Below are 24,693 nucleotides of genomic sequence, written 5' to 3'. Positions count from 1 at the left end.
AGGTCCAGACTGAGGTGTGTCATTCAGAATAATGGCCATTGGAAGGCAAAAGTCATCCAAAACAAATTCTCCCCAGACCAGGCTTGCTCACCACTCTCAGTAGTTTCCCTGTACTGCAATATCCTGCCTCTTGCTGAGCCATTGCGACATCAGCCTGAATTTTACTATGTCATTACAGCAGTTTGGAAATTTGATAGCTATCTTTTAGAAGTGGTGGCTACCCCCCAGGCCCTATCCCCACTGGGAGAGCAGCTGCTAGGAGTCACGTCCAGGCAGTCCAGGAGACAGGCCGTTTTCCTCCCACTGCCTCTGCAATTTTCAAGACTTTCACTTTAAGGCATCAAGGCTCAGTTTTGTAGCTGGTGAAAAACACAGCAAAATCTCATCCATTTAGACTAATATTTCTCAAAGTGTGGTCCAGGGATTCATGGAGGTTGTTCATGTTTTACTTTCTAATACAGTAAATATCAATGGGACAGCTACATGGCATAGTGGAGAGAGAGCCAGGCCTAGAGTCAGGAAAACTCATCTTTCTAAAATCAAATCTGGCTTCAGACTATAGCTGTGTGACCCTGGGCAAGTCCCTTAACTCTGTTGGCCTCAGTTCCTCATCTGTTAAAGGGAAAGGCAAACCACTCCAGTTCCTTTGCCAAGAAAACCCCAAATGGGGTCACAATAAGTCGGACATGACTGGAAAACACCTAAACAACCAACCAAATATCAATAGACACAAACAAGAGTGTGCTAATAGGGGAGCAGCTAGGTGGTGCAGTGGATAAAGCACCAGCCCTGGATTCAGAAAGACCTGAGTTCAAATCTGGCCTCAGACACTTGACACTTACTAGCTATGTGACCCTGGGCAAGTCACTTAACCCCCGTTGCCCTGAAAAGAAAAAAAGAGTGTGCTGATAAATGTTTAGCCACTGACATTCCAGGAAAATAAAGTATACATTGAGACACACCTTTAAGTTTAATCTGTATTATTAACATTTTCTCCATCACTTTCTTAAGTCTAGATCAGGGCTTCTTAAACTTTTTCCACTCGCAACTCCTTTTTTACCCAAGAAATTTTTGTGTGATCCTAGGTATATAGGTATATATAACCTTTTACTGTTGCCAATTTTTCTTGACCCTCACATTCAGTTATGCAGCCCCATATGGGGTCGTGGCCCACAGTTTAAGAAGCTTTGAGCTAAACAATCAATAAAACAATAAACCGGGGCAGCTAGGTGGCACAGTGGATAGAGTACTGGCCCTGGAGTCAGGAGTACCTGAGTTCAAATCCGGCCTCAGACACTTAACACTTACTAGCTGTGTGACCCTGGGCAAGTCACTTAACCCCAATTGCCTCACCAAAAACAAAACAAACAAAAAAGCAATAAACCAAGCCCTGATTTGTACCATTTACTGATTTCCAGTGAGTAAATATTCACTAAAAATACTCATTGGCTCATCCAGCTGAAGTTGGCTCCATTACATCCCTAGATATAACTCACATAAACAAAAGTTTACTGGGGTTGGGGGGTCCTCAATAATTTAAGAGTGTAAAGGGATTCTGAGACCAAAAATTTTGAGAACTGCTGATATAGAGAAAAGGAGCTGGGATCCATTGCTGTCCCAAACAATGAGAAATACAAATAGGAAGTCGTATTTTTAAAATATCCCTCAAACTAATGATAAATGGACATGATGGAATACATGGGCTGTCCACTGATCATCTCTCACCTTGGTTTCCTCATCTATAAAGTGAGGGAGTTGGACTACATGCCCTTCCAGGTCCCTCCTAGCTCTGGATCTATGTCTTAGGTTCTACAGCCCTCCCACTTCCTTTCTGGTCCTATCTCACTGTTGGTGCCATCTTTGCTGCTACTGCTCCCCCACAACTGCTCCTCAGACACATGTTAGAGCCCACCACTCTTTAGAATGACCTACAATTTTCATTTTTCAGAGACAAGGTTACTTTGTGACCCACACTCATACAGTATCATCAGAAGAATAGTTATGTTTAAAAAATTGGCCTTTATTTCAGGGAGAAGCTTGGGAATGTTAGATGTACAGCACAATTTTCCATAGCCTATCTATCTAGCCTACTGTTTGCTCCTGGGCCCAATTCACTGCGCTGCATAGGGTTCTTCCAAGATGTAGGGACTAACTGCATGTTGTTATCTGGATGATATACATTCTTTATCCACCTGGGTTTTCCTGTGTGGATAGTTAGGCATGACTATGGGTTTCATTTAAAAGGCGATGAAATGCTGTGGGGCTTGATGCAATCAACTCCATGCACGTCATCTGCAAACATAACAAGTAGTGCAGTGATGTCAAATGCAAATAGAAATGGATATGGGGGAGGGGAAATCTTTAATTTGGACTTTGCCGTGGGCATCCTCCACATAGTGGCATTCATGCTTAGACTCCAAAGACCTATGATTTCATCAAAGTGGGTGCTCCCTCCACCAATATACTTCACAACAGCAGACAGATTTTTTGAGTTTCTATAGCTGAAAAATTCACTAACTTGTGACCAACTGTTTGGTGATGAGCTTCGTTAGTTGAGCTAGATTGGTTCTTCCAAGACTTCATTGATTATGACTAACAGAAAACTTTATAACAATGCCTATTCCAAAGCACTCTAAAGTTTACAAGAGGCTTTCCTTACATTAATTTTAAGATATGGAAAGCAAAAAGCAAAAACAAAACAAAAAGCAGGTGGTACATTATCCTGATTCTGAAAAATAGGAAACTAAGGTCCAGAGAAAAAGCAATTTGTCCAAGGTTACACAGCTATGATCATAGACGCCTACAGCTAGAAGTGACCTAAGATGTCAGCTAGTCCAACCCCCCTCATTCTATAGAAGAGAAAACTGAGATCCAGGGAGGTTGAGTACCTATAGGTCATTACACAAGAGTAAGGGGCAGAGCTAAAATTTGGATAATAATAATGCCTAATTACTCGCAGAGCTAAAATTTGAACCCAAGTCCTTCTTGCACTGACTCCCATGATAAACTAGTTAAATACCAGAGCTAGGACTCTAACCCAGATCCCCGACTCTAAATCCAATGCTCTTTCAACTACATCTAGCAATGCCCCTTCACCCATTTGGGCCCTTGTCTACACTTTGCTCCTCTTCCCAAAAGGAACGCAAGCATCTGTCCCTGTTAGTCCATGCCTTCGGCTTGTCTGCACATTCAAGAAAAGGGTAAGGGGCAGCTAGATGGCACAGTGGATAGAGCACCGGCCCTGGAGTCGGGAGTACCTGAGTTCAAATCCGGCCTCAGACACTTAACACTTACTAGCTGTATGACCCTGGGCAAGTCACTTAACCCCAATTGCCTCACTTAAAAAAAAAAAAAAGAAAAGAAAAGGGTAACAGTTTGATAATGCAGTCAGAAGTGGTTTTTCTCCTTTTGCTAAGCCACATGAATAGCTTTCAATTATGTATATGTACAGATACAGTCCTACCATTCCCTGCCCCACCCCATTTCTCAGGCTGCCATTTGCAGGCCATCTAAAAAGGTAGTATTTCAATGTAGTGGTAAAGAGTACTCTGCCTTCCTCTCCCCAGCCTTCCCCAGGTCCAGTCCAAGTTTTTCAGATTTTGGGTTCATCTATGGGGTGTCTTTACTGCTCTAAAAAAAACACAACACAAATGCTTTTATGCTTTCATGGCTGAAAGGCCAAGCTATTGAGTAACAGCTCTGTCAGCCCTGGCCTAATATTTAACTACTCTAGTCTCCGCAGGTTGAGGAGATTTTTCTCCTTGGGCTATAAATTCTTCAAATCTCTGAAAAACGAATGTCTCTGTTCCATACTCTGCAATAACTTGCTAAGATGTAGAGAAGCTGCCAAGGAATCTGGTAATTCCCCATTATTTGGGCTCTACCATTTCAAGATCGTAGTGTAGCACTGGTGGGAAGTGTGAACCTTGAAGTCAAAGACCTGGGTTCAAGTTTTGGCTCCAACACTGCAAGGCTATGGACAAGTCACTTAACCTTAGGAGGGGGGAAGAGAAGGAAGTAAAAGAGGAAGGAGAGGTTAAAGGAAGAGGAAGAGGTAATATATTCCGGGCATGAGAATACATACCAGGCATAGGGGATAGGCTTGCGGTGAATTAAATGATCAAATAAGGAAATAATGTAAGTAAAGAGAACTTTATAACTAGTGCCAAGTACTCATGTTTTCTAGCCTGATGTGACACACCCATTCATTTGCTTAGGGTACAGAGGGGTTTTGTGCCCTGTCCCAGCCATTCTCTCTCTACCACCCACCCACCCACAGTTATCCCTTCTCTACCAGTGTTTCTATCAATTTCCCCCTCTGCCCCAGCTCCAAAACTGGCAGAAGGAAAGGAGAAGCATCCCTCTCTCCTTCAAAACCCACCAGCCATCTTTCCAAAATAACAAGCATTACATGTCCCAGCACAAAGGATGGGAAGGAGTGAGAGGCTGAACTAGGAACACCCAGGGACAGAAGGCAGACACTTGCCTGCGACACCGCTCCACATCTGGGTCCATCCGGCAGTACTGAAGGCCTCCATGCTTCAAGGCATCTTCTGGATTGGCAAAAGCCTAAAAGATATTCATGGAGAATTACTACTGTACAGGAAACAAGTCAGGCCTAGAGATGTTACTTCACAGGAACCTCCATTTGAGGTGGTGATTCAGGCCAGTCATCTCTTAATTTCTTATCAGTCTGCAATTCAGACTCCTCTATCATATCCCAGAAAAGGCATGGAGCACTGAACCTGCTGTCAGGAATACCTGAGTTCAAATCTAACCTTAGACAGTTACTAGCTGTGTGACCCTGGGCAAGTCATTCTGTTAGCCTCAGTTTCCTCAACTGTAAAATAGGATGATAACAGCACTTTCTAAGCAGAAATGTTTGTGAGAATCAAATGAGATAGATCACTGTAAGCACTCAGCACAGTGCCTGGCACAGTACAAGAAAGAGCCTTGATAAATGCTTGTCCTCTTCCTCCCTGCCTCTCCCTCTTCATCCAAAGGGATCATTTCAGCCCTTGGATTCACACTTCTGTCCCAGTGGCCCCTCCTAGCCCCTCCATTTAACAACAATGCCCAGGCCAGCCATCTAAACTCTTCTAGCATGCCCCATTTTCCTTTCTTGTAGCCTTCCTCCATTCAGTGTTAGATTCTCGAGGGCATGGACTATCTTTCTTTTACTTATATTTATATTCTCACCATTCAGCACAATGTCTGTTACATAATAAGCTCCTTTTTTGCGGGGCAATGGGGGTTAAGTCCAGGGTCACACAGCTAGAAGTGTCAAATGTCTGAGTTCAGATTTGAACTCAGGTACTACTGAATCCAGGGCCGGTGCTTTTATCCACTGTGCCACCTGGCTGCCCCCCATAATAAGCTCTTAATAAATGCTTATTGACTGACTAAACTTGGTTTAAATGGGGGCCCCAACAACACTCTTACCCTGTTTCTGCTTTTCTATGAGAATGTTAGGGCCTTGCAAGTAGAGATGGTTTTATTTTTTGTATTTTGTACCACTACCTTCTAGCACAGTACCTGGCACAGAGTAGGCACTTAGTACTAAGGAGAGCTAGCTTTTATTTAGTGCTTTAAGGTTTGGCAATGCACTTTATAGAGTTCTCTCAGTTAGGTGCACAAAACAACCCTGGGAAGTAAGCACCATTATTATTCCCATTTTAGGTTGAAGATACTAAGGCTGAGAGAGATGAAGTGTCTTGCCCAGGTAGTAAGTAGCTGAGACAGGATTTGAACTCATCTTTCTGAATCCAAGTCCAGCACTCTATCCACTAGCTGTCTAAATAAACAGCTTAACGAATGACTGTTGAATAATTGATACTAGGAGCTGAACAAGAAACAATGTCTTCCTTACCATCAGAACTAGGATAAATACATTTAGAGAATTAAATGTTTTCAGCTCTAAGCGACCACATGGTACAAGGAGAAAGGTGAATTTAGAATGAGAGGACCTGGGTTTGACTGCCAGCTCTGCCACTTATCACCTGTGTGAGCTTAGCTAAGTTACTCCATCATTCTAGGCCTGTTTGCTTGTCTACAAAATGAAGGGGGTGTAGTAGATGGCCTCTGAAGTGCCTTCCAGCTCCAGGATCCCCAGCAGATCATTATCAATTCTCTTATCTAGCTGATTTTGCAAGAGTAACATTTTACACTGACAGGGATGGAAGGAGCTGGGAATGTGTGGTCATTTGTCCCAGGTTATCTGATGAGTTTATTGGAACTTTATCAGCACAAAGTATTCTTATCTGTTAACTTCTAAACCAAGCTAGCCCCAGTGTCTACAATCCCATTTTTAGCCAGCAGAGCAGCAATCTGTTTCCTGAAGCATGAAATTATCCTAGCCCTTCATTCATTTATTTTATAAATACTTATTGAATTGGAAATCCAAGGGACAGCCATCAACTGGGGAAAAGCTAAGCGAGCTGTGGTATATGATTGTTGAATTTGTGTGTGTGTGTATGTGTGTGTGTGTGTGTGTGTGTGTGTGTGTGAGGCAGTTGGGGTTAAGTGACTTGCCTAGGGTCACACAGCTAGTAATTGTTAAGTGTCTGAGGCCGGATTTGAACTCAGGTACTTCTGAATCCAAGGCCGGTGCTTTATCCACTGCGCCACCTAGCTTCCCCTTGTGGTATATGATTGTAATGGAATATTATTGCACTATGAAGAAAAGACAAGCAGGATGATTTCAGAAAAACCTAGAAAGACTTACATGAACTGAAGTATAGTAAAGTGAACAGAACCAGGAGAAGGTTGTACACAATGACAGCAATATTGGTCGATGAAGAACTGTGAATGACTTAACTATTCTCAGCAATACAATGATCCAAGACAATCCCAAAGAACTAATGATGAAGCATGCTATCCACCTTCAAAGAAAGAACTGATATTGTTTGAATACAGACTGAAGAATGCTGCTTTTCATTTTCATCTTTTCCTTTTGAGTCTTATTCTATAAAATGACTAATATAGACATGTATTACATAGTTGCACATGTATAACCTAAATCTGATTGCTTAACCACCTCAGGGAGAACAGAGGGGAAGGAAAAAGGGATAGAATTTGGAACTCAAAACTTTAAATAAAAAATGTCTGGAAAAATACTGACTGCCTTGTTTACAATTTGCTAGTATATTCCTACAACCCTTAAATACCATCATATTGTGAAAGGCACTCTCTCAGACACAGAGGATTCCAAAGATGTTTAAGACACTTTTCTTGAACTCCTGGAGCTTACAACAGGCTAGATGCAGAGGTAAACCTCATCTAGAAAAAAATAACACCTAGGTAAATGAGTGGTACAGACTAAGTTTATAGTATTATACATTTAGAGCTCAAAGGAACCTTAGAGGTCATCTATATTTATCAGAGAGAGAGAAACCGAGGCCCAGTGGTGTTAAAGGAGCCAAGATGTGAAACCAGGCTCTCAGGCTCCAAGTCCTTCTCTCTTTCCATGTGGGGAGCTAAAGACCCCAGCCAGAAGCAATGTGCTTATTTCTGTATTTAAATTATTCCCAGAAAAACCTCCTACTTCCTTTTACCCCATCCCACCAAGAACTCTGTTACCTCTAGGAAGGTGACCAGACCATGGCTTAACAGGTGTACAAACTACTCTGTGCATGGAGTTGAAAAGTGAAGAATTAAAGAAATTACAAAGCAAGACACAAAGAAGCAAGGTCAGTCTTATCTGAGGAATTCCCCTCCTCAACAATGCCCTCAAATAGGAATAATTATTCTCCAGTGGGACAATGGCTACTGACTTTAGTAATATAACAAACAAGCTCTTGTGCAAGTGCAGGCACTCCTTTTACTTGTTCACATATCACTAGAATTGTAGTTAGTGACAAGCCAATGGCTCACCTGCATTACAGATTGCTTGAAGTACCACCTTATGTGGCTTTGGGCAAATGTATTTAATTTCTCTGGCTCTCCGTTTCCTCATACTGAAAATGAGGGCTTTGGATTATACGAGCTCTACAGTCTCTCCCAGCAATAAATGAATGATCCTACCCATTTCTGTGTCTCAAGCAGTCATGCCTCCCTTAATCTGCCAGTGATGTTCAATGGATTGCTTCTCTTCTTTCCCCCCTCCCCCCAAGCTTCTGAACAAGATTCAGGCTCTATACTGAAATTTTACTTACTTCTGAAATACAACCACCATCCTATGGATGAGGGAAAGAACAATAATAAATGACACTTATAAGGTATTTTGGGTGCTTAACAAATGTTTGCTGCAGTAATTAAAAAAGCATATTTACATTGGCTATCTCACCTGATGAGGTACATAGTACAGGAATTATCATTCCCATTTTACAGATGAAGGAACAGAGAAGTCAAATGATTTGCCTGAGGTCACACAGCTCATAAGTGGCAGGACTCATTGGGATTTAAACCCAGATCTTTTGACTCTAAATGCAATGCTCAGAAGGGCAGAGGATAGAAACAGGAAGGATGATTAACTAGAAAAGTATATCAACAGGGAGATTGTATGGAAAAACTGGAATTGAGTGAAAACTCCAGGTGAACACTCGGGGCTACAATCCTTTGTAGCAGGCATTCTCTTGCAATTTTACATAATCTAAAACAGGCTGATCCTGCCAGCTCATACACATATTTGTCTGATCACTATCCAGTTAAAAATGCATTCCCATCTTGAACAGTTTTTACTTCTTATTTCTTTGCTTTCGTTCTCTCTGTATTCCCCCTTCCCCATTGTTAAGGGACTAAAACATGTCGGGTGAAAATTCTTCCACATAAACTGTGCCAGAATCTGAATCTTCCTGATTATTTCCAGCTTAAACTTTGGCTCAGAAGACTCTGATGGCCCTGGAGAATGATCAGCCTGGGGCTTGGGGAATTTCCACTTAATAATCCCTATGTCCCTGATTTAACCAAATCTACTCCACTCCCCACCCCCCAAATATAGTTTCCCTAGGAAAGATCCAAGGCTCCAAGGCTGTCAGAACTGTACTATTCCACAACTGCTGGTTTCAAAGAAATTTGATTTTCTTTCTGGATACCAAGAAAAGATTAACACACATATACCATTCTAGAGAATACTCACCTGCATGGCATGTCAAATGAGAAAAATCTTCTTTACATGCAAAACATGAAATAAGCAGGTCCTACTGAAACACACTGGGGTGGGGGTGGGGGGGCAGAGAATTGAGGCAAAGAGAAACCCACGCAAACAATAAGAAAATATTTAGCATCTAACTCACTTCTAAGTCTCCATCAATATGTAAACATATACAGGGTTTTATTTACGTCCTCTAACTATCTGCAGAGATAACAGAACAAAACCAGGAATGGGAAAGGGTAGAGGGTTCAGAGGGACTGAAAACTTACTTTCTTCCGAAGTCTCACTTGCCCGGTGATAACTGCCAACAAGTACATCTTTATGACTAGCATGGTGCTGTAGAGAAGGAAGTTCGCAAAGACTTCGTTGTCCATCATCCTGTTAGCTGGAGCCGAGGCTCGGTCCCCTTGGGATGCCGGCCCAAGTGGAGGGTTCCTTGTATGCATGTGATTGAGTGAACAGGGCAGGGACCAGGAGAAAGGGAAAGAAAGGAGAAGAAGGCGGAGACAGGAAAGCGGGGAAAATGGTTTATGAAAATCCTTTAGTCTATAATCAACACAGACGCCCACACAGAGACACAGAACCTTAAGGTGACAGAGCCTCATTTCTTAGCCTCTCCTGTCCACATCCTCTCAGCCCTGTTCATTTAGTAGGATGTGTCCTCTCTGCCCCCAGGTATTTTAGAAGATACTGAGAACACTGCCACCTCTAAGTTAGGGGTTAGTTGAGGAACATGCCAACAAAGAATTTGTTCTTGAAAGAAATGCCGCCCTCCCTAATTTGGGGGACAGAAAGCTTCCTCAGCAAGGTCTCAGAACCCTCCAAACAATTTCATATCCTCCACCTCTACCATTTACTACCTTTCGATACACTTAGCTTTGTTTTCTCAGGAGAATGAACTTACCTGACCTGGAAAGTCACAGGTAACTAATTCTTAAAATAGACCAATGGGTGGGAAACTATACCTCTGGCCAAGCTGAGGACTTTAGATTTCATTAGTGAAGGATTCTGGAACCTCTCAGGCACTCTTCCTGGCTTGGCAGAGTTTTTCCTGTTGGCTCCTGAACTCTAACTAAAGGGATACAGGGGAGTTTCCTAAAATGCCTCCTTTCCTTCCCCTCAAGGTACAGCTTTAACAGAAAATGATATGAGGAATTAAGGATGACCCAATCATCACCTAGAAAAGACAATGCAGGAGGGGTGGGGGAGGTGGGAGTGGGAGCTAGGGCTCACAGTTCTGTCTTGTTTTATTTCCTGTACTAGACTCTGAACTCCTTGAGGGCAAGGATAGGGCTTTCTTTCTGGCTGGCAAGTCCCAACATTCTCCGTGGATCTCATTTCCTCACCTTTAAGATGAGGGAGTTGGACAAGATTTTCCCTAAAGTCCATTCAGGCTCTAAATTCTAGAATCAAAGAATCAAAGTGGGAGAGACCTCCTCATTTTAAAGGAGGTTAATTGATTTCCCGAGGGTCACAGGGTGAAGAGAGTTGGTAACCTGCAAGGTCCCTTCCAGGTCTAGAGCTATGATTCTAAGAAGAGTGGGATAGGAAACAGCAGGTGTTCAGTAAACACTTATTCCTCCAGTAACGGCCACTTCAAAGACTTTGGAATGGGGGGGGGGGGCGGGGTAGGGAGAATCCTCGAATTAATTGTCTTTCTAGTTTAAAGGATTGTTCACCTGTCCCGGTTTAAAATATTTTTCTGAACTAGCCCCTCCCCTGGACCCTCCCAAGGCCCGCAGACCAGTTTAATATAGTGGAAAGTATGCTGGATTTGGAGTCAAAGGACCTGGATTCAAATCCCATCTCTATCACACTCTGTGTGTATACATAAATATGTATATCTATACATATATACATGAGTGTATATATAAAATGTTAAACACACACACAAATAAAAAATATCTCAGAGGCAAGTCCCAACATTTTCTGTTGCTCTCATGCTCTCATTTGCTCATCTGGACAAAATGATCCTGTGCACGCACACATGCATGTGTGTTGTTGTTGTTCAGTCATTTCAGTCATATCTGACTCTGTGATTCCATCTTAGTGACCAAAGATATCAGAGTGGTTTGCCATTTCTTTCTCCAACTCATTTTACAGATAAGGAAACTGAAGCAGGGTTAAATAACTTGCCCGGGGTCACATTGCTATTAAATGTTTGAGGCTCAAATCCCAGGAGGATGTGAACTCAGGAAGATGAGTCTTCTTGATTCCAAGCCCAATGGTCTATCCACTGTGCCACCCAGCTGCCCCTTATGTTTATGTGGAAGTGTATATAAAAATCTCAGTGGAAAGTCCCAACCTTCTCTGGGGAATCTCATTTCCTCATCTATAAAATGTGGGGGTTGGACCAAATGAGCGTGTGTGTAAAAATCTCAATTCATACAGGCTCATTTTGCCCAACCTCCACATTTTATAGATGAGGAAATGGAGATTCCCCAGAGAAGGTTGGGACTCGCCACTGAGATATAGATAATGATGTGCATGTATATGTCTATATACATATCTACTCAGGTATAGGATATATACATATAGACTTTTGCTGTCAATTCTTTTATTCAGGGGCATCCCACTCCTCAAGACTCCATTTGGGGTTTTCTTGGAAAAGGTACTGGAGTGGTTTGCCATTTCCTTCTCCATCTCATTTTTACAGAAGAGGAAACTGAGGCAAAGGGAGTGAAGTGACTTGCCCGGAGTGACAAAGGTAGGATGCATCTGAGGGTGGATTTGAACTCGGCTCCTCCCAACTTCGGAGCTGGTGCTCTATCCACTATGCCACCCAGCTGCCCCACTACCAGCAGGGGCTCGATCATATTGAAGTAGTGCTTCAAGCTTCACAAAGCACTCTCTTCACAACTGAGTCTCCCTGACTCCAGGCCTGCCACCCGGGGGCCCCATACATGTGTATACACACAACAGGTGTCTGCATATGCAGAATACATTCTGTATAAACGCATCTATTTTATCCTGGGCTTCCGTTTCCCTTTCTGTAAAATGGGGCGTTTGACCGAGATGGCCCCTGAGGTGCCTTCCAGGCCCAGATCCGGGCTCCCAAACCCTCTTGCCTCCCCCGACATATCGTGATATATCATTAGTCGGACTCACCTGCCTTAGGGGGTCAAGATCCCCTATCTGCTCACTGATCCCTGCTCCTGTAATCCGGGCTGAGAGGAGAACCGAGCCCCGAGGAACCTCGCCTCACAGAGCCACGTGCTTCCCTCCCTTCTCTCCCCCCCCCCAATATACCCCTAACCCCTGCTGCGGGCCCCAGGAAACCCCTGGTCGCCCTGTGATTGGCCGCTCTCTTCCCAAGCAAAGCTGGGAAAGGCTCGCGCCAGGGCCTCCTACGGAGCCCTGCACGTTGGAGGTTCTGGGGGCGGGAAAGTGATGGGACACCCCACCCCCACGCCCACGCCGGGTTCAGGCCTCTACCTCTGCGGGAAGGGCGCTGCGTAGACGGGTTCTGGGGGTCTGGGGTCTCAGCCTCTTAGAGAATGTTGGAAAGCACGAGGATAAGTCAGGCTCCTAAGACTAGACACACCATGTCCCACAAATGTAAGGCAGCTAGGAGGGAGTCAGCAAGACCCTGGGCTGGAGCCCCACCTCTGACCCATGACCCGAGTACACGAGTGACCTCCTGTTGGCCCCAGGCAGTTCACTGACACCCTATAAACTGCAGAACACGCACCAACTTTGGGGTGGGATGGGGTGCTGTGTTTTAGTCACTGGGAGCCCCTCAAACCTCTGAAGTCATCACGAGTTATCACCGGGGAAAATGTGGAGATAATGGATGATAACTGGAAAACTAAAATCCTCTGATTCCGTGATGGAGCATTATTAGCTCCTCCTAAATGCTCCTCTCCTCGTGCTTACACACGGCACAATATGACACTATTGAAGCTCTCCCAGTAATGGATCTGAACTCCCGGGCCCTCTAACAAAAAGTAGAATTTTTTTTTCAGGGCAATGAGGGTTAAGCGACTTGCCCAGAGTCACACAGCTAGTGTCAAGTGTCTGAGGTCGTATTTGAACTCAGGTCCTCCTGAATCCAGCGCTGGTGCTTTATCCACTGCGCCACCTAGCCGCCCCAAAGTAGAATTATTTTTGCCAGAAATCCCAGACCGGCTCATTTCCCTCTTGCATTTACCATGGATCAGGTAGCCCAGCGGGGCCTCTGCTTTTTAATTGGTTTGAAATTGGCAGAGGCTGAACCCTCTATCCCACACGCAGAGAAGTTGGCAACACCTTGAGGCATCGGGGTCGCATGCCCTACTGTTTCCGTGAAAGTGTTGTTACTCCTCTGAACATGGAGTGCCTACTTTCCAGAGCACAGCATGCAGGAGTGTCTGGAAGAAAAGATCCTCCCCCACCCCTCCCCTGAGGACAAAAGACCATAGAAGGGTCTCTATCTGATGTACCTCGAAGGAATGTTGGTGTCCCCAAAGTACAAGCCTTACCTTGGAAGCATGAATCATCCCAGCTCATTGTGATAAGCACTGGAGCTGGGAAAGGCCCAGCTGTTAGTGAACCACAGAGTTTATAAGTAAAGGCTTTCTGGGGCAGAGGGAAAAGCTGGGGGAGCAACGTTTCTGTCAGCATCACATATTCTAAAAGACACTACTGAGACAGACTCAGGAGACCCCAGCTCTGGGCCCAACAATGCCGTGGGCTGTGAGATGTCTAAACCATACCTTCTCAGTTTCTGCATCTGAAAACTGAAGGGCTTGTACTCACTGGTCACTTCCTTGAAGATCCCCTAAAAGGTGGCTTCTAGCTCTGAAGTCCTGTGATTCTATAGGTCAGAGGAAAGACAGAGCTCTGGGCAGTGAGGAGTGTGTCCAGAGAGGGACTGAGAGTAAACAATAGTGGCAAGAAATGGTTGGCCGATGAGGTCTATGAGAAAGCTCTGGTGCTTGCCCTGGCCCCTTCCTTTAAAAAGGCAGTGATTGGGGCAGCTAAGTGGTACAGTGGATAGAGCACTGGCCTTGGAGTCAGGAGAACCTGAGTTCAAATTTGGCCTCAGACACTTAACACTTACTAGCTGTATGACCCTGGGGAAGTCACTTAACCCCAATTGCCTCACCAAAAAAACAAAAACAAAACAAAAACAAAAAATAAAAAGGCAGTGATTGCCGGCACACTACTGACAGCCGTGGCTACAGATTGTACAGCCTGGGGGGCCAGGCCTGTGATGAGACCCCATCTGTTACAGCTCCTGAGGCTCTTATCCCTCAATTATTTCATTACTTCTAATAGTTCCTATTTACTGGGAGCTTCACAATTCCAAAGCCCCTCTCATTTGAGTCTCATGTTATTAGCCCTGTGAAGATGGTCAGGAAGGGGTTACCATTTCTATTTTATAGATGAGGGAACTACATGCAATCACATTCAGGAGAGGGAAATTTATTGGCCCAACCACTAGGACAGGGCCCAGCTGGATGGGTGGAGGGTGAGAAGTTTGCTTCAGCATAAGACTTTATCCAAGAATTTCTAGGAGAATGACTTTGCCAAAAAGAAGAAGAAGAAGAAGAAGAAGAAGAAGAAGAAGAAGAAGAAGAAGAAGAAGAAGAAGAAGAAGGAAAAGCTGGACCTACAGAGCAGTTCTTGGTTTGAAAGTGGAGAGAAGGAGGAGGCTGGAGACAAGATCTCTGCCCAGCTTCCCCCACCCCTTGCCCCAGACCCTCCATGGTTTTGTTTGTGCCCAAACATCTCCAGTGGGCCATCCATGGTGTGCTTGAGGCCTTCAAACCTTCAGAACACATCAGGAATCTATTTCCTGTAGCAGCCCCTAGAGAATTGGCACATTCCTAGAGAAGTATTCAGAGGGAGCTCCCCAAATCAGCCTGACCACAGTTTTCCCAAATGGATGAAACATGTCAAACCCTTCCCATTTGGGGGGAAAACAAAACAAAATACCACAGGGCTCGGAAGATCCATCCTCTTTCTTCTGAAGTCTGTGGCATCATTCTGATCTCAAGGAACATAAACTTTTAGTGATGAAATCATAATATTTTAGGGCTGAGATCTTTGTAAGTAAATATTTATTTAAAACAAAAATTTGTATATGCTAGAGGATGCTGAAATAGGGATATTTAGCTTCTACTTCCTGGAGTCAGGAAGACCTGGCTTTAAATCCCTCTTTAGATACTTACTAGTTTTGTGAACCTGGGCAAGTCACTTAACCTGTGTGCCTCAGTTTCCTCATCTATAATATGGGAATAAAAATAGCACCAACCTCCCAGGATTGTTGTGAGGGTTAAATGAGGGAATAATTCTAAAGCTCTTAGCACGGTGCTTGGCACATAGTAAGCAGCAACAACAACTTCCTCTATAGCTTTCACATCCCAACTTACTTGAGAGGCAGTTTTGAAGAGTAGGTAGCTCTATGGGCTTAAAGAGCCAGCAAGATTTGAATTCAGATGCTGTTTCTGCTATTCACTTGCTTGTGAACTTGGGCAAATCATTTAACCTCTCTTCGCCTCAGTTTCCTCAGGCTTTAAATGAGAATAATTATAGCATCTCTTCATAAGGTTGCTATGAGGATCAAATGAAAATTGATAGATGTATACACACATGTAACAATTATAAACATATGTGTGCACGTGTGTAGTCTGTGTGTTTATGAATGTGCACATATAGACATGTATACATTGCACACAAAATTTTGTGACATTAAAGAACTCTACATACATGTTAGCTATTATCATCTTTCCCCATTACAGCTCTCCATCCGAACCATTGTTCTTCCAGATGAGTTCCATGCCCTTGACCTTTCCTGACCCCATTCCCATTAAAACTTGCCTGCCCTATGTACCATTCTCTTAAGTTCCTGATCTCTACTCATAAACTACTTCTCACTAATGTGTTAATGGGTGCTAATGGATTACTTTCTTGGTAGCATGTTTGCATTTGAAGAACACATTTATTTTAACAGACTAACAATTTTAAGGAGAAGGATACTTAATCAAAGGACTTTTGTCAGGATGGTGAAGTGAATGAAAGCAGATCAGCCCCAGGTCTCTCACAACAACTCTAGCAAAAATTCTAAAAAATAAATAAATATAAGCACACCAGACTAAGAAATGATCAAATAATCCATGTATTTTGCCAGGCTGGGGCCACCTAAAGTGGAAGAAACCACCCCCTCCCCTACTGGAGACTTCAGCTCATGAAAGTCTTTCAGCTCAGGGACTTGGGATGAGCCAAAGAAGCCTAGGGACTAAAGCTGTATATCAGAGGCAGGGAGATGGGAGACCAGATCATGGTCTCCCCAAGGATGCCCAGAACATGCCCTTGAGTTTCTCTGACTCAGAAGGGAGGGATTAGATTTTAAACTGCTTGAGGGCAAGGATTGTCTCTTTTTTTGCATTTATATCCCCACTCTCATCCCAGTATAGTACATAGTAGATGCTTAATTAATGTTTATTGATTATTTATTGACTATCAAGGCATGCATGGGGTCAGACTGCCCCAATACAGGCCACTCCACCCTACATTCATCACTTGAGTTGGCCAACTGCTTTTAAGATACTTTAAGAATGCAGCCTCATTGTTCAGATAATATGCATCAGCACCAAAGAAAGCCTACCATTCCTTCTAGAAGTACACAGTGCCAATGGTCACAATACAAAATCCTAATTCAGAAAGAAAATGAGTAAATACAAGAAAACGTCAACAATAAAGAAATATATAGAATCAGAGATGCTAAAGATACATACCCAGAAGAAGAGAAGACTTTTTTTTTTTTGGTGAGGCAATTGGGGTTAAGTGACTTGCCCAGGGTCACACAGCCAGTAAGTGTTAAGTGTCTGAAGCCGGATTTGAACTCAGGTCCTCCTAACTCCAGGACAGGTGCTCTATCCACTGTGCCATCTAGCTGCCCCAAGAGAAGACTTCTAATATCTAAAATCAAAACCTCAAATAAAATCACAAATTTACCACATGCTGTACCAGGATTTCCAGAAGAAATGAGGCAAGAATTTTAAAGTGATCATATGATTAAAATGAGAGCTCTAAAGGAAAGAATGGGAAATGAGATGAGAGTTCTATGGGACAGAGTTGGAAATATGTTTAACATAATTGTACATATAGAACCTCTTTTGGATTGCTTGCTGTCTTGGGGAGGGGGTCGGAAAGGAGAAAGGGAGAAAAATTTAGAATTCAAAATCTTACAAAAATGAATATTGAAAACTATCTTCACATGTAATTGGAAAAAAAATAAAATACTACTAAGGGAAAAAAGAGAGACCAGAGCTGAGTAGATACTTTGAAATGAAAACAAAGGAGTTAATAGAAAAACAGAAAGATAAATACATTTGAGTATTGAGGAAGGGACCATATGATTATAAATTGTTCATATTTTAGTAGAGGGTTAAGAAATAAGTTTCCCTTCAGATTTCTAACATATTCAGGACAAGATGCATTTAAAATTGAATCTATCAAAAATTCAAAGAACAATGATTTCCAATATTACAAAAGGAAAAGAAAGAATCCTACCAAATTCCTCCTATGATATAGAATCATGAGACCTAAACTAGAGAGAGACAAATCAGAGAAAGAAAATTACAGAACAATATTCCTAATAAATATCAATGGGGGCAGCTAGGTGGCATAGTGGATAAAGCACCAACCCTGGATTGAGGAATACCTGAGTTCAAATCCAACCTCAGATGCTTGACACTTACTAGCTGTGTGACTTTGGGCAAGTCACTTAACCCTGACTGCCCAGGGGAAAAAAGATATAAATATAGATATAGATATAGGTATAGATGCAGATATAGATATAGATAGATATAGATATCAATGGGGGAAGATGTGCTGTAGGTAGAGGGCTGGGCCTGGAATTAGAAAGATCTGAGTTCAAATGTTATCTAAGAAACTTACTAGTTGTGTGGGCCTAGGCAAGTCACTTAACCTTTGTTTGGCTCAGTTTCCTCATCATCTGTAAAATAGGGATAATCAGAGCACCTACCTCCCAGGGGTGTGGTGAGGATCAAATGAAATAATCTTTGTAAAGTTCCTATCACATAGAAGGTGCCATATAAATGTTAGCTATTCCAAAAAACAAAAAACAAACCCCAAAAAGTTAGCTATTATTGTTATTATGGAAATGTTTTAAATAAAATATTAACAGAGACTATAACACATCAAAACGATTATAACCCCATGGAATTCATCTAATCTAGGACAGTCCCTTGAGATAATAGCACTATTTGTCTATGTCCCTCCTGTAATGTAGGGGTAGTTACTATATGCTCTATACAAATGTGTGCTATTTATGAATGATAATTTCTTTCTTTTTTGTGAGGCAATTGGGGTTAAGTGACTTGCCCAGTGTCACACAGCTAGTGTTAAGTGTCTGAGGCTGGATTTGAACTCAGGTCCCCCTGAATCCAGGGCCAGTGCTCTATCCACTGCGCCACCTAGCTGCCCCTGAATGATAATTTCTAATGTTTGGGCTATCAAACTGACTGGGAGAAAACTAAGTAATTAGGAAAGATAAAGTTGAAAGCCTACTTGAAGAAGCAAGGAGAAAAGAACACTAAATAAAAATTGAGGCAGTTTAGAACAGTGATAAATCTTAATTTTGTCTTAGCTATGTGGCCATTGTCAAGTCATAGAATCATATATCTGGCATTGGAAGGCCCTTCATAGCCTATCTAGGCCAACCACTTAGGTTTACATTCAAGGAAAACAAGGCCAAAGATTGTCCCTGTAATAAGTATCAGAGGTAAGATGTGAATGACTCAAGAGGCAATGCTCTTTCCATTGTACCACACTGCTATTTCACCTAATCTCTCTCAGCTTCATTTTCCTCTTCTGTAAAAAAAGAGAATAGAAATATTTGTAGTGCTTACCAACAAATGTAGCAGGGCACTGGCAAATGAGCCTAGTCCTTAAAAGCATGCACTGCATGTTCTACTGATACAGTCCCCCTGTGGTTCCAGTACAGCAACCACTTGGTGAAGAGATGGACTTTTTGATTTGTTGAGCCATTCTATTTCTCTTTGTGTTTGTTCTTTTAGATGGAGTATTGGAAATAGCTCCACAGCTCCAATGACTTTGGCTTCAACTTGAGCTTTAAAAGGTCAAAACAACCTGAGAGCCAAAATCCATGCTGGACTTTGGAACCAGCCAAGCCTGTGCTTCTAGCACAGCTCTACATTGGGTGGATCCCCAAATCTGAGAGGCTAGATATTACCAACAAGGGAGTGACTCTGTTGACTGACTATGACAAATTCAGAAGGGAACTTGGTGGGGCAAATACTTGGTAAAAACTGCTTTAAGCACTCTTCCTAAGGAAGAAGGGACCAAGAGGGGAGAATGTCTCTCCAGGTGTTGGAAGGGAAATGTTTTTACTTTTGTTATTACTATATTTTCTCAGCAAATATCCCCATGTAAAAAGCCAATTAATGTGAATGGGCTAAATGATGCTGGGGTGCTAATAACTGATGATTGATATTGGGGAGGATAGACCCCAATAAGAACTTGAACCAATAACAATAAAAATATCCCAAACCCCTCAGAGATACCCCTAGAACTGAAAAGGGAAGATGTAGCTAACCTTCCTCTGGGGTACCCAAATCATCAGTGTTGGTGGACATTAAGAATCCTTAGAACTTATCAAGACTAGACAAAGTTGTCATGAGGGATCGGGAGAAGAGCAGGAGAGTTCTGGCCTGAAAATACAAGCAAGGTGAAAGGAGGAAGATTAAATGGGACTTTTTGTAGACATTGTGACCTGAGAAGGTTCCTCAACCACTCCTGTCTTGGTTGTTAACAGTTAAAATGATAGCATCAAAATCAGATAGCCCAAATGGGGTCTATTACCATATCCCTTCAATTTCCCTTCCTTTCTTCTTCTCCGAGAATCCCACCCTTGATACCCCTTTCTATAAAAACTAAACTGAAAGAAACAAATAGGAAGAAGCAGTAGGGAGAGTCCAAGAAAAATACTAGCTATCTGAACATCAGTGAATGGCATAATAATATTTTCCTGGGTACACAAATAGCCAAAGCCCTCAATTTCAACCAGCTTTGAACCCAGAATCTTGAGATGCAGGACCAAGCTCACAAAACAGAATCAGCTAGAATGTTAAGTAATTGACCAGAAAGTATACTTAATACTGTTGCCACAATATAATGTTCATAAGAATCTGAGAAACCAACAGGAATTAGAGGAAAGGATTTCTGAAAGAAGAGGCTTTAAAAAGGAAAGAACTAGGAAAACAGGAGCATTAAAAAACAGCCACTAGCAAACTGTGAGTCTTTGATGCCCAATTCTATTCATTTGGGATTGTGAGGCTTCTTGAGGGGTTTTTGAGAAAAAGTGGATTCTGGGGCAGCTAGGTGGTACAGTGGATAAAGCACTGGCCCTGGATTCAGGAAGACCTGAGTTCAAATCTGACCTCAGACACTTGACGCTTACTAGCTGTGTGATCCCAGGCAAGTCACTTAACCCCAAATGCCTCGCCAAAGAGAGAGAGAGAGAGAGAGAGAGAGAGAGAGAGAGAGAGAGAAAGTGGATTCTGTCATGTCTCCTATAGTGAGTGGCAGGGGGTTCACCTAGGTGCCCTCCCTGTATCCCAATCCTTGGTTCCCATGCAAGCCCACCTCTGACATGCCTGGTCCTTACCCCATCAGGAAGCGTTTAAGACTTCATAGCTCTGAGTTCATCCTTCTGTCAATTCATAGATGCAGGCAGGAGGCTTCAACTAGAAGTGATTTCTGCTACTTCCTTTTTCTTATGGTTTTCCTCTCTGCAGCATGACTCAAGGAGAGTCAGAATCTGAGGCTGTCACCCTCCCCACCTCACCTTGGGTCAGTTTTTACGTAATTGTTTTCTTTTCCTAACTCAAACCACAGAGTTATTATGCCGTCTTCTTTCTCACTCTTTAATCTCCCTCTTTCACAAGAGCTCAGACTGAGAGATGCGGTGATACCCAGCCAAGTTCCAGTTTCAGTTACCTGATTCTATGTTTAGGGTTTGACCTCTAGGCTTCCCCACTGTTAGTTCTCAAGGGCAGGAAACTGCCAGTTCTTTCTTGCCTTAGGTTGAATGTCATTAGGTCAGCTCCAGGCAAAATGGACTTCTAGAGACTCCTGAAACTTCCCATTCCTCCTTTCCCCCAAACCAGAGTCTTTTCAGCCCTAATCCTTGCCTACTGCCTTATTTCTCATGAAGAAGGGACACCCCAGATGACCCAGTCCACTAATGACTGGTGACTAGGTATGTGACCCTTCCCAAGATTATTTGTACTATTTAAAAGAAAACTTGAGGAAAAGTGTTTAATTCAAAGAAATAAATTACCAATAGTGTCATCTGGGGAGTCACTGTACAACATTTTAGCAAAGGGGAATAGTCCTTCCCACCTTCTCTGGTGATCGCCTACTCTACCTAAACTTAACCCTAACTGAAGGTCCTGACCAGTCCAACTCCCCTCTTTTTTCTGAGTACAATTTACTAGTTTGCAGCTCCAACTTTAATTAGCCTGTGGTGGGGCCCTATTTTTGCTGCCACCTGGTGGAGGCTTCTACAGTTTCCCACTATTCCCCTAAAAATTGTATCTCCAACAAGTTTATTCAAGACTTTGAAGGCCCATCATGTAAAAAGGGGATTAGAATTGTTCTGATGAAGACAGAGTGCTGAACCAAGATCAAAGAATAGAAGTTGCAAGGCAGAGGTTGCAAAGGTTGAATGGACCCCCTACAAGTCACTTAATCTCTGTCTGCCTCAGTTTCCTCAACTGTTAAATGAAGACAAAAATAGAATCTATCTCCCAGGGTTGTTGTTGTGAGGATCAAATGAGAGAATATTTGTAAAGCACAATGCCTGGCACAGAATGGTGATTAAAAAATGCTTGTTTCCTTCCCATTCCCCCCCTTAAAAGGTAGTGAGTTCCCTGTCATTGAAGGTGCTCAAATAGAGGTGGAATTCTAGTTCAGGTATGGCTTTTGGATTATGAGATTGGGAGAGAAGGAAGATGAGGAAGGGCAGAGCAGAGAACTGTAGGAACTCTCCTGAATTCCCACCTCCTGAAGTCCCATGTCCATCTTCTGTGGCTATGTCACCGATACAGTGGGCAAGGATGAGTCAATGAAAGTACACTAAGTGTGAGGAATCTGCAATATGGTGATAATACATTTAAGAAGGAAAATTACATTAGACCAATATTCTTTTCCCCAACAATTTGGCATCAGGCCTCCTGATCTCCTTCAGCTTGACCCTCTGCCCTGATCTCCTTTTCCCCCTTCTTGTCTCCATTAAATTCATCAAACATTTATTAAGCTTATGTGGTGTGTTTAGACACTAGGCTAAGCAATAGAAACACAAAGACAAAAATCAAGAAGTCTCTATGCTCAAGGGGTTTATACCCTAGGACGTTGGAGGGGAGAATGATATGGGCCCAAATTGATAAACACAAAGTAATTTGGAAAAATTAAAATGAAGAGTTTCAATCCATTGAATTTACTCCTTCCTAAGCAACTCTGATTTGTGATCTAGGCTAGCTTTTGGCTGGGGAAGAGGGGAGAAAGACTAAGGTCTTAATGTTGTGACCTAAGAAGGCAGCTAGATGGTGCAATGTATTGAGGGTTAGACCTGGAGTAAGGAAGATCTGAATTCAAATCTAGCCTCACACATTTCCTAGCTGTGTGGCCCCTGAGGAAGTCACTTAACCTCTGTCTGCCTCAGTTTCCTTAACTATAAAATAGGGGTAATAATAACATCTACCTCCCAGGGTGAGGATCAAATGTGATAATATTTATAAATTGCCTGGCACACAGTAGTATTTAATAAATATTTATTCCCAACAAAAGTAACAGCAAGAGGAGGAGGCAGGCTTATACCCTGAATCTTGTGTTTTGGCATACCATTCCATTTCTTTTCTACTCATAGGATCATAGATCTAGAGCCAGAAGGGACCCTAGAGACCCATTTAGTCCAACTCCCTGTTTTGACAAATAAGAAGACAGAGAGGTTAAGTGACTCATCTCGGAACACCCAGCTAGTAAGGGTCAGGGGGGAAATTCGAACCCACATCCTATGACTCCAGAGCCAGTACATGTTTCACTGGACCATGGGACTTCTCTCAGCTCTGAAGAATCGTACCTATGATGGCTCCTTCTGCAGAACCAGATAAAGAGATAGGCAGAACAAAGAAGCAAAAAGCATTTGAAAGGAAGAGATGATACACAGACCCTGTATTCTCTCTTCTCTCTCAGTTTTTGTTTTTAAATTTCCCAACAACACACAGAAAACAAAATCCTTCCAGGTGGTTTTATAAAGGCTGATGAAAATGGTCCTTCCCATCAGTTATCTGAACCCAAAAAGCAAAGGGAGAGGAGAAGGATGCCTGCTTACATAGCCATTAAGCTAAATAATTGATCAATTTAATTGGTAAACTAATTAAAAAGCATATTTAAGCACCTTCTACATATTAGGCATAGTGCTGGGCGATGGGGATACAAAGACAAAAATAAAACAGTCCCTTCCCTTGAGGAGTTTACATTCTATTGGAGGTACGCAACATGGACATTTTATAAATAAATGCAGAATATGTGCAATGGCAGGGGGGAGGGTTGGGGCGGGGGAGGGAAGCTAGGTGGTGCAGTGACTAGAACACCAGGCCTGGAGTCAGGAAGACCTGAGTTCAAATCTGGTCTCAGACCCATACTAGCTACGTGATCTTGGGTAAGTCACTTCACCCAGTTTGACTCAGTTTCCTCATCTGTAAAGTGAGCTGGAGAAGGGAATGACAAACCACTCTGCTAGCTCTGCCAAGAAAACACCAAATGGGGTCACAAAGAGTAAGGTATGACTCAACAACAACAACATGTACAATACAGGGACATTTCAAGAGGTGGGAAGCATAAGCTTCTGGGAGGAATAGAAAGTAGGAGATGGCATTTGAAGTGGACTTTGAAGGAAAGTAGGGATTCTAAGAGGCAGAGCTGACGAGGAAGCAGTTCCAGGCATGGGGAGACAGAATGTGTAAATCTGTGGACATGAGAGATGGAGTGCCCTGCATAAGGAACAGAAAGTAGGTCAGTTTGGTTGGAACATAAAGTATGCAGAAGGGTGTAATGTATGTCTGGAGTGGCAGTCTGGAGCCAGACGATGAAAGGCTTTAAATGCCAAACAGAGGAGTTTGCATTTCCCCCCCTGGAACAGCAGAGAGTCACTGGAGGTTTTTAAGCAGAGGAATGACATAGACTTGTGTTTTGAGCCTAGCATTTTGATTGTGCGTACTCTTTGACCCACCAATACCAATAGGTCTATATCCCAAAGAGATCAAAGAAAAGGGAAAAGGACCTATTTTTACAAAAACATTTATGGTAGCTCTTTTAGTGGTATCTAAGAACTGGAAATTGAGGTGATATCCATCAACTGGGGAATGGCTGAACAAGTTGTGTTATATGATTGCAATGGGATATTATTGTACTAAAAGAAATGACAAACAGGATGGTTAAAAAAAAAAAACTGGGAAGACTTAAATGAATTCATCCAAAGTGAAATCAGCAAAACCAGAAGAACATTATACACAGCTACAGCAAATATAATCAGCTGTGAAAAACTTAGCAACTCTGATCAAAACAGT

The 24,693-nt window shown here is 42.7% G+C and overlaps 1 protein-coding gene across 2 annotated transcripts in view; it reads right to left on the bottom strand.

The window, feature by feature from the left end:
- PTGES (prostaglandin E synthase) overlaps positions 1-20,854 on the bottom strand; it is a 35,054-nt gene extending 14,200 nt beyond the window's left edge. Inside the window, exons 1-3 of one of the 2 annotated variants that reach the window (XM_043987009.1) lie at positions 20,730-20,854; positions 9,361-9,526; positions 4,487-4,569 (exon numbers count right to left, since the gene is read on the bottom strand). In XM_043987009.1, the coding sequence (XP_043842944.1) occupies positions 4,487-4,569; positions 9,361-9,526; positions 20,730-20,734 (254 nt within the window). In that variant the 5' untranslated portion in view covers positions 20,735-20,854. Of the gene's footprint in view, positions 1-4,486; positions 4,570-9,360; positions 9,549-20,729 lie in introns of those variants that run through there. The other variant, XM_043987007.1, reaches the window with a different exon arrangement.
- Positions 20,855-24,693: the final 3,839 nt, after the last annotated feature.

The sequence above is a fragment of the Dromiciops gliroides genome, chromosome 2 (assembly GCF_019393635.1).
Source record: "Dromiciops gliroides isolate mDroGli1 chromosome 2, mDroGli1.pri, whole genome shotgun sequence".
Classification (NCBI taxonomy): domain Eukaryota; kingdom Metazoa; phylum Chordata; class Mammalia; order Microbiotheria; family Microbiotheriidae; genus Dromiciops; species Dromiciops gliroides.
The sequence above is the reverse complement of the archived record's forward strand: the minus strand, read 5'-3'. Positions and strand labels throughout refer to the sequence as shown.